The 10,110-nt window shown below is 48.2% G+C and overlaps 1 protein-coding gene across 1 annotated transcript in view; it reads right to left on the reverse strand.

Annotated features, from left to right (window-relative positions):
• Positions 1 to 3,222: 3,222 nt before the first annotated feature.
• Positions 3,223 to 10,110, reverse strand: part of CCNY (cyclin Y) — a 111,396-nt gene continuing 104,508 nt past the window's right edge. Inside the window, exons 9-11 of the mRNA XM_010860052.1 lie at positions 9,952 to 10,063; positions 6,506 to 6,816; positions 3,223 to 5,876 (exon numbers count right to left, since the gene is read on the reverse strand). Of these exons, the coding sequence (XP_010858354.1) occupies positions 5,760 to 5,876; positions 6,506 to 6,816; positions 9,952 to 10,063 (540 nt within the window). The 3' untranslated portion in view covers positions 3,223 to 5,759. The remainder of the gene's footprint in view (positions 5,877 to 6,505; positions 6,817 to 9,951; positions 10,064 to 10,110) is intronic.

Below are 10,110 nucleotides of genomic sequence, written 5' to 3' on the forward strand. Positions count from 1 at the left end.
AAGCTGCCTCACCCCACTACTCAGACCACCCGACTGTCTTCATGACCCTGATCACAGTCTGAAATGTGCTACTGACACAGTGACCTACTGATTGCCTGCCCTACTGCCCCACGGACCTTGCCTGTCTTGTCCCTGGTGTCAGTAGACCCACAGATAGCATCCGGCACAGTTCCTGCTCCGTAAGTATTTGCTGAATGAAGTAATTGTGTGAGCTAAAGCCTTCATTCACATCTACTCCTCACAAACGAACACCTGTGTTCTAGAGAATATTCTGGAATAGAAATTTTGTTTCCAGTTTTTGCAGTGTTAGAGGCTGGCACTCTTTGCAGGATGTGGCCGAGAACCATGGAAGGGAGTAAATAGACACATGGGATGCTAGAATGCTTCAGGATAGGCTTTCCTAAATTGTTTTCCTAACACTGCAGGGGTGAGTAGATCTCTCGTTCTGAACCCCGAGGCTGCTCCTGGAAATCTCAGAATAAGTGGTTCATAAGATAACTGTTTTAGAAGTGAAAGGATCTTAGCGTGATCCAGGGTTTGACCCATTTCTCTGCTCTAAAGATGAAGCTCCTGGAAGCCAGAAAAGTTCTAAGACTTGCTGGTCAGACCAAATGCCCAGTGTACCCTGGTGAGTCCTCGTATGTGGGTGTCCTGACCCTGCAGAGTCTACTGTTTTACCTTACACTGTCCCCCAAATACGGCACTTTTCTTTGCAATGGACCCCAACTCTTCTGCACACAATGCCCCTCGCCCCCAATGCAAGTCCTTTGCAGTAGAACCAAGAGCTGGTGAGCAGAGGTTAGATCTGAGAAGCTTGCAAGTGGCCGAGTTCCATGGGAGTGCCACAGGAGAGGAGGGGGAGAGAATTCCTTCTCCTCCATGGTGGCCCCCAGAGCTTTGGGTCTGCAGGTCTGAGGATAAGCATTACTTGGGGGTTAACCCAAGAGGCAACACCCTTCTCAAGACAACCACTGGGGAGGATTCCTATACCAGCTTCTCTGTCGCAAGATTTTCATTGTCCATCTACGTGGAAAAGAACCACAAGGTCCAGTAAAACCCAATTGGACAAGCTGAGGATTCAGGTGCATGAGGGCAAACCTGGGGAGGATGGACAGCAGCTGAATTCTAGATACCCACATCCTCCTCCTAAGAACAGCCGTATCTGCTGATGCCCACCCTTCTTCCAACCTGGCCTTGAAAGGGACAACCAATTTCCCCGGGGAAACTCACAGATGAGCTTGGACTTGTCTTTCAGTGGGTCCAGCCTTCCTACATACACACAGAGCAGCATCCAACGATCGTGATGTAAGAATGGCTGAGCAGTGTGGGTTTAGAAACAGAGTAAGACAGGTGGAGAAAACACGAGGAAGTCGGTCTCTTGCCAGTGAAGTTTGCTGAGTGATCCAGAGAGGTGATGGAACTTGTCCAAGGTCACAAAGCAAGTTAACTCTGGGCTAAGACTGAAACCCAAAGTTGTGTTACAATATAAATGAATAACGTTAATATAAATGTTATGCCTAAGTTCTAGCTACATTTAATATTTTTGCCCATAATGGCAGTTGTTCTGGAATGCCATTCTTTTTTTAATCCCGTGTTCTATTTAAACAAAGCTCTTTAAGGAAATAAAGCTCTCTACCCAGACCGAGTCCCTAAAGGACACAGGCTCCTCCACAATTCTTGCTGCAAAGACCTACGATGGGCATTGTGGGCACCAGGACCACCCAGTCTGACCCACGGCCCAGACTCACAGCGATGCAGACAAAGGCCTCCGATGACCCTTTCAAATCAGAGATGAACGTTTCTAATGGAAAATGACACAACTGACCTTGAGCAGCTCCAGACATGCAAACTTAGTGAGAAAACCTACCCAAAGTGGAAGGAAGCCGCTACCCCACTCTAGTCCGAGTCCAGCAGCTTGGTGGCCGCAAGCCCCTGCTCACCTCCCTACTGCGGACGGGGCCGCTGGCCCCTGCTCACTCCCCTACTGCGGACGGGGCCATTGGCCCCTGCTCACTCCCCTACTGCGGACGGGGCCATTGGCCCCTGCTCACTCCCCTACTGCGGACGGGGCCATTGGCCCCTGCTCACTCCCCTACTGCGGACAGCGCCGCTGGCCCCTGCTCACCCCCCTACTGCGGACAGGGACAGCGCCGCTGGCCCCTGCTCACCTCCCTACTGCGGACGGCGCCGCTGGCCCGGCGGGACGGTCTGTTTCCAGTGCAGTGGGGCTAGGAAGGCTTGGCGATCAGGACGCTCCAGTCATGAACCGAACACAGTTGTGTGCGGGGCCTTCCTTGTAATTCGCAGAGCTTAAAATATGAGTCCCAAATTAATCCTTCAGTACCCTGTTCCCATTTTACTTGAGGTATGTTCCCTACTTCTCTTTTTTCGTAAGGGCAGGGAAGGGCTCCTGTGGTTCAGAAGAGACCCGTGTTGCCACAGTCCACTCATTGGGAGTCTTGAGATGCTAATTCTAGTAAAGTCAAAGCGGATGGAGAAGATCCAGTCCTTCTGAGGATCACTTAACACCTACAGAACCCATAATACTCTCCACTGCTTTTCATCATGTAGAAAAGAACTGGTTCACTCAGCATCCTCAAAACCCGTTCAATTCTATCTCAATGTCATATTCAAAAAATGCACCAGGAAGGCAAAGCACTATTTGGTCTCTGTGTTTATTTAACACTTAATAAGTACCTACAATGAACCAGGAATTGTATCTTATTGTTTAAAAATGTCAAAGCTGTAAAATATGGCCCCAGGTGAGAGGTTACCAAAAGTAGCCTGGAAGGATCAAAATCACTTACGTAGCAAATTCTGCTCTGCAGCTCGGCCAAGCATCAAAACCCCTAGACCCAAAGGAAAGCCCAGGGTGGAGATGGTCTTGCCAAAGACCAAGAGGAGGAGCTTGGGGGGTGGTGTGGGTGGGCCACCCGGGAGAGGGGCCAGGTGACGGCCCCAGCGGGTGCATTTAAGGCACAGCAACGTCTGGCATCTTAGCGGGACCTCACATCTTGCCCTCCAGTTGGTTTTAAATCCGACTTTTTTGCCTCTCCCAGTTTAAAAGAAAAAACGTAAAACAAAAAGGGAAAATTCATTGGCATACTTATTCTCCCAAACGACTTTAAGTCAAATCTAAACTTAAAGGCAATAAATTGTGTGGTTTTCTTCACCCTTCATTAATGAAAACTGCCCATTCAAAAACTACACTAAGACAATGTATTCCTAAATAGCAATCCGGCTTTAATTGTAGGGCATGAACCACCTTGCAAACAAATTACATCACGATGATTTATCAATAGGTACTGTACTGGGTGTTGTTGGGCTTTTTTTTTTTTTTTTTGCAAACTTAGAACAAACCAGAGAATGTAATGTTTAAGTCTTCTTCATCATGTAGAAAAATAAGCCCAACCTAAATTACCTTCATGTCAAGGGATCCATTCTGCAAAAGCAAAACTGAAATCTACACTTACAACAGAGTTTTAAAAATCCTCAGTGCAAGAAACATAACCAATTAATACAGATCAATGCTCAGGAATATGGAAAATTTTCCTATACAGAGGTAGAATCCAGTGCACAAGGCTAAAACAATATTCAATAGTCTAAGCAAGACCGAGTCAGGCTTTACGGAATCCACTTTAAGTCAGCAGACTGTATGCACATACATACAATAAATAGACTATACAATTTTTTAAAGTAGTTTAATAAACTCCACAAAATAATAGCAGATGCATTGAAATATTTACATAATTCAATTTTCAAATCTCTCATTCAAATAAAAGGGATAAAAATAAGATGTCTGCTTGAAAGGCAGCAAAACCTCTTTCCTGAAATGGATCGGTAAAGTAAGATACTCTACATGGGAGGAACTAATTTATTTGAGAGGTATTCATAGTCAGCTAAGAAAATATGTCCCTTTTTAAGCTATATAGTTTAGGGAATATAAAATGTTATTTTCTACATTTTTGGGGGGTCTCTATTTCATGTTCTAAATCCAAATCTTACTTGAAGAGAGCAGCTGATTTTGGAACCCATATGGAGTATACTGATACACAGTTACAATGGAAAGATAATTAACTTTTCATGTTCCACTTGTTTGCTTTTGAAAGTTTAAGCCAGAAAGAATCTAACAGTATTTCTGGCCCACACAGTTGGGTTTACACATGCTACAAACTTCAGGGCCATCTGAGTAGCACTGGCCTTTGTGTTCTTGGGCTGCTTGGCTGTTTCTGAGTCCCTCCCACTAACAAAGCATGTCTCCTCAGGGGCAGGCATGTCTGGGGAGCAGGTGTATGAGTTCAGGGCACAAGACAAATAACGTAAGATTCCAGAGTTTTCCAAGCTCACACAGGAGGGTGGTAAAACACAGATTTATCTACTGCCATTTGCCTCAAAGACCTGATGAAAGAAAAACTTAGAAACCTCTGTCATCGTGACCCGAGAAAATATGCAAACCCCAAAGCACTGTATGCTTCACTGACCCAGATTCTTAGACTTAACTGTGAGGTTCTGTCATTAACCCTTCAATTTTCCTTGCTACAAAAGCTTTCCATTTGGCCCATAAGGAAATGAAGAAGAGTCAGAAATGAAAAAGGACGGTCATAATTAATGACATGTAAACCTTCACAGCTTTAGTTTCATATAACTTCACTAAGCACCCACAATGAAAATGCAAGTTGTTTTTTATTCAATCATTCTGTGAAAAATACCTCAGTAAATAGGAACATTTTGCCCTTCAGTGATCTTCCATGTGAATACCCACCCCATCCCCTTTTTTTTTAATTTTAGATTTTTAAAAAATTTTTATACAAATAGACTAACTTTGATTTGAAGTAAACATATAAAAGTTGAGAGGAATATTGCTTGCACAATGGACGTGGAAGTAGAGGAGTGGGGTGGGCGGGGCGAGGAAGGGGCTGCCCCTCGGGGCAGGCAGAGAGAGAGACCACCGCAGGATCAGAAGGCACAAGCACCCATGTGATCTAGAATGTTCCTGGGGGAGGAGCTGGGGGAAGGGAGTCGTCTGGTTCAGCACTACAGTCAAGCTGATTCCGCCACTGTGGAGAAAACCGGCTAGGATAAAGGTGCGCAGACACGGGACAAGTGCCCCCCTGGAGAGCAAGAAAGCTCAGAAGACAGCTCGCAGGAGTGGTGCAGAGAAACAGCCAGTGCTATTTATTTGGATGTCTGTGCCATGGTGGGTACAAACTATATTCTCTGCTCTGTGGGATCAAAACCAAAACAGAATAAAACAAACAAAAATCCCCCCCAAATCCCCGAGAAGCAGCAAGAAGGAATGCAAGAAGTCTTAACGGGACATACTGATCCGGGTGGGGTGGTGAACGCGGCGCGCCTTTAATGCGCGTCCAACTTTGTCACCTATGCCGGGCTCTCCTATCAGGTTGGTTCGGCTACTGACCGACGGGGACTTAGGAACCAGGCCAAGCCGCTCCCTGCCTCTATGCGACTTCCCGTCCCTTCCCTGCCTCCTCCAGGGTTAGAGTCTTTTTCCTCCACGAAGGAAGCGCTGACCCGGGGCTGGGAAGGCGTGGACGGGATCCCATGGCACCGACTTCGCGTCCTCGGAGCCCTGCTGCGCGTGCGCGCAGCCCAGAGGCGCTCATCAAGGCAGCCTGGCGGAGCTATGAATTAAAAAGAAAAGGAGAGGGGAAACAAAACAAAACCACCCCACGTCTGTCTTTTCTCGAACTAAAGGAGAAACTGAGGGATGGCACGGCCTCCGGCAGGGACGCCCACGGTTAGGAGATGATGGCCGGGGACCACCTGGGCAGAGTCAGATTGTCAGCACTTGCTGACCGCTTCCTCGTGGGTCTTCTCAGGTCCTTGTACTTGTCCTCGCAGAGGCGGGAGATGGCCTGAGGGGCAGGAGAGAGACACTCAGATCAGCCCCGGGGCCAGCACCCTGCCCACACTCTCCATCCTTGCAGTGGGCCAGCACCATCCGCGACACTGAGGATGTGCGGGATGAAGGTGCTGAGGGCCCCGCACCTCCCCTGGAAGACGGCTCTGACCTGTGAGCCTTCTCCTCCCCACACCTGCAGCCGCCAAAGTCGGATGGGAAGAGGCCGGTGCAAGTGCAAAGCCGAGCTATACGTAAGACACAAGTGTCACACAGCTTCACAGTGACGGCCCTAAACCCAGGTCAAGACCAACAACAAGGCTGTGGAGAAAACAGCTTCAAAAAATGAAAAAAGCGGATTCAAACCTTTCTGGATTGCCAATCATAGGGTCATCTGGTATCTTTTCCCTTATAAAAGTGAATGCTGGTTTAAAACGGGTTTTAAAAAACTTATTTGATTTAAAAAACAGAATCAATGCACGTTAAATAAAAACCAGTACTGAGAAGGTTATTAAAAGTATGAGGTTGTACCAATGCAATCCAGGTCATCTGGTCCTTATTTTATGATGACCAGCAATGGCAGAACGAGCCTGAGCACAGAGCTCTGCCGCAGGAGTGTACCCGCGGGACGCTGGTGCCTCTTACCTCCAGCTTGTGGGCCCTCTCCCTGCTCAGGGGCTCCAAGGGGAAGCTCAGGTTGTTGGCTTCCGCCAGAGAACGAAGATCAAAATAATACTTGGCATAAACACTGGAAGGAACGTTGATGTTGAACTGGAGCAATTCAAGGAACTGTCGCTCTAGCTCGTTCCTGCAGAGTAAGACAGAAATGCACAGCTCGGCCGCCGTCCCCACCGCGGACAGCCCAGGCAGGCTGCCGGACACGGAGGCCACAAGACCGCACCCTCCAGGGAGAACAGCCATCTCACCGGCGGCCCGCTTGGACACAGAGTTGCCATCTCACCACCAAACTGGTGATAAAAGCCAAGCCCATCTGACCCAGTGCCCAGAGGATGAGGCCTGATTAACTGGGATGATCAGCACCAGGAAGTGCTTCAGGGTGACCCCAACACTGAGACCAAGCACATGTGTGTGTGCACACACATACACATGCAGCGGGCTCTGGCCTCACCTCACCACATGAACCATCAGTTCAAACGGGGCAGAAGACACAGTTAGGAGCTGTCAAACAGAGTCCAGTGAGACTGGACGGCTGCCTAGAGGACAGGCCTCCGAGACCCAGAGGATCGCCTTGCGGGGAGGGAAGGGTGGGGAAGCGATGAGCAGCTTCCTCAGGACCATGGGAGTGCAGGAAGGAGACCACCAGTCTCAGCATGCACCCACCTACCCCCCCAAACCCTAAGCCTAACCCATCACCTGCAGGGTCTGTGAGGACCCACAGCTGGGCCACCCATCTGATTTGACAGGTCTAGGTGGGCCCAAGAACATGCATCTCTAGTACGCTCCTGCTGCTGAGCCTTCCCTCCTGCCTTCCCTCCTGGATAACAGTGCCTGGTCCATAAAGGAGCCAATCCCCTTATAGCTGATGAAGGCTGGAACACATTGTAAAACGCCCCCATTAGCAGGCCCACCTCTTGGTAGTCACTGCCGGGGGAAAAGCATCCTCAGGGACAGGTCTGTCTGTCAGCACTGGTCCTGGGCCAGATTCTCAGTTCTAGGCCACCCCCCGGGCAGCACCCTGGACTCACTTCTGTCCTTTAACACAGTCTCCCCTCCTCCTCTCCTCCGAGACAGAAACCGTGATATCTGACTGCAGCCTGGCCCCAGCACAGCACCTGACACACAGGTGGTGCTCAATAATTAGTTATTAATTATTGAATGGAGTGGACCAAGCGTAGCCTGGGTGGAGGGATCAGGGAAAGCTTCCTGGAAGTGACAGCTGAGCTAAGTCTGGGAGGCGGGTGTGGCTGGGTCCCTGACAGCAGCTCCTAGGCAAAAGATAACTGAGGAACCTCAGCAAGTTGTTATCGAAGGCCTGAGAGCTTTGGAGGGAAAGATCAAGACATCGAATTCAGTTCATCTAGTCAGAAGGGCTGCTTCCATGCAGCTTTGAGGAAGAAGTTAAGCCCCAAATGTATATGTGATGTCAAAATTTACACTTCTAATGACTTTTATTTATGCCTGCTTTAAGTCAGACTTAGGAGATCATCCTGTGAAATAACAAGAATCCAGGTAAGATCTTAACAAGACTTGGGAGCTGCCTGTGGACACACTGCCACCTAGTGGCCAAGTGGTGACACTGCAGCTCCCATTCAATGCCAGGAAGAAAAACCAGTGAGAGAGCCAGGAAGCTATTCCCACCCCAGATGGTATCTAGACACCACTGCCTTTTGTTGAGGGTATAACCAGGATTAAAGTCTAGAGGAATCTGGTTTCTAACAAGGCGGCAGTTTCCCCAGGTTCCTTAAGGGAAAAACAGCCCTTCTGAATATTTATTTTTTTAATGTTTCTGTTTATGTTGTGGGGGAAATAAAGATTTTAGAATGGCTGTGTTTTCAAACTAGGGCAATATTTAGAAAATAAAAATAATTCCCCAAATTTGAATTTCCAAACAATAGCAGTACCTCCTCCAGGGATACCTGACAGCTTGTTATATGATAAATCATCAGAAAACTAAGTGATGCAGAGGGAATGGGCTTGATGGATTTGCTACTCTCAAGGGTGTGTGTGTGTGTGTGTGTGTGTGTGTGTGTGCATTTAGTTGCTCAGTCGTGTCTGACTCTGCATCCCCATCAACTTTAGCCCGCCTGGCTCCTTGTCTATGGGATTCTCCAGATAAGAATACTAGAGTGGGTTGCCATTTCCTTCTCCAGGGAATCTTCCCCAGGACATCGAACCTGAGTCTCTTTTGTCTCCTGCACTGGCAGGTGGATTCTTTACCATTAGCACCACCTGGGAAGCCTAATTACCAGTATATAGTTCTGATGTAAAAATTTATAATAAATAAATTCAAGTGAATAAACCAAAACATTTCCGAAGTATTTGTTGCATTAGGTCATCACTGTAAAGAAACCCAGTTGATTGATGCCACTTAGCAACTTTCGAATGGGGCTCTACAATGAAAGAAAGTTGTTTTCATCACCTCATGGCCTATCGACTTTTCTAGAAAAATGAGCCCACTTTAAAGACCAGCTATTAAGGGGCAATCCCACTCCTCGGCACAGACTCCAAAGAACAGAGAGTAGGGCCTCAGGGAGGAATTTGCACACTGATGTTCACGTTTACAGCAGAGTTACTCAGAGCAGCCAAAAGGTGGAAGGGACCAACTTACGGTCTGTATGACGATTCTCTTAATAACTGTTTTCAGCTTGAAATAAAATCAAGACTTTAAAAAATTTTTTAATTTTCTAATTCTTGCTATCAAAGACTTCATATTTTTCTTACTTTTTAAGGATAAAGAATGACAGGTGCAGGAAAGAGTCTTACTGGTCTGTAGTAGGAAAAGGCTCTGTGGCAAAAGATGCAAGAACATAAACAAGTGTCCCCAGGGCAGCAAAAAGAGGGGGGATGCCCAGCCAGCCAGCAACCGGAGGAAGGGGCAGGTAGGGTCCAGGGACATGGATGGGGTCTGGGACACAGTGGAACCTCCTCTAGCAAGAAGAGGCTGTCCGGCTTGAGGAAGCCAGACAAACAAGATGAGAAACACGTCAGTAAGAACTGGGTCAGCAGTGCAGTTCATCCTGATTGTTTCCAAAACAGCTCCTTTCGTCCTGACCCCACTTCCTGTACATACAGCCCCAGGGACCCCAGGCCTCGGGCTGCAGGTGAACCCAGAACGGTGCCCTGAGAGAGGAGTGGCCCAACCGGGAAGCACAGGAGGACCCTGAGGGACAGAAAGTTCATGTGAAGCCAAGTGAACTTGCAACACGTGTCAAAAAGCAGTGATAATCTTCTTTCTGAAACTGAACAGAGGCAGGGAGCATTTTAGCCTGTCTGCTGCCTGTCGTCAGTCTGCAGTGAGTACAGAGTGGGGATGAACCCCACCGCAGACGGGGAGCAGAAAGGTAAAGGAAGGTTCCCTGGAACATGGTTTCAGAGACTAGATTCATAAGCCAGAAAGCTTGTCCCAGTACCCATCTGGGACCCACAGGACGAGACGCACAGGTTTTTGTAAATCCTATCCGCAACCGTGTCCTTGCTCAGCCAGCTCACAACAGATGCACAGCCACGGTCACTCACTCCTCCCTGTGCACGTCCACACGGGGGCGCCCCCGCCCACACTCACATGTCCT

Source organism: Bison bison, unplaced genomic scaffold, assembly GCF_000754665.1.
Source record: "Bison bison bison isolate TAMUID 2011002044 unplaced genomic scaffold, Bison_UMD1.0 scf7180017864461, whole genome shotgun sequence".
Classification (NCBI taxonomy): Eukaryota; Metazoa; Chordata; class Mammalia; order Artiodactyla; family Bovidae; genus Bison; species Bison bison.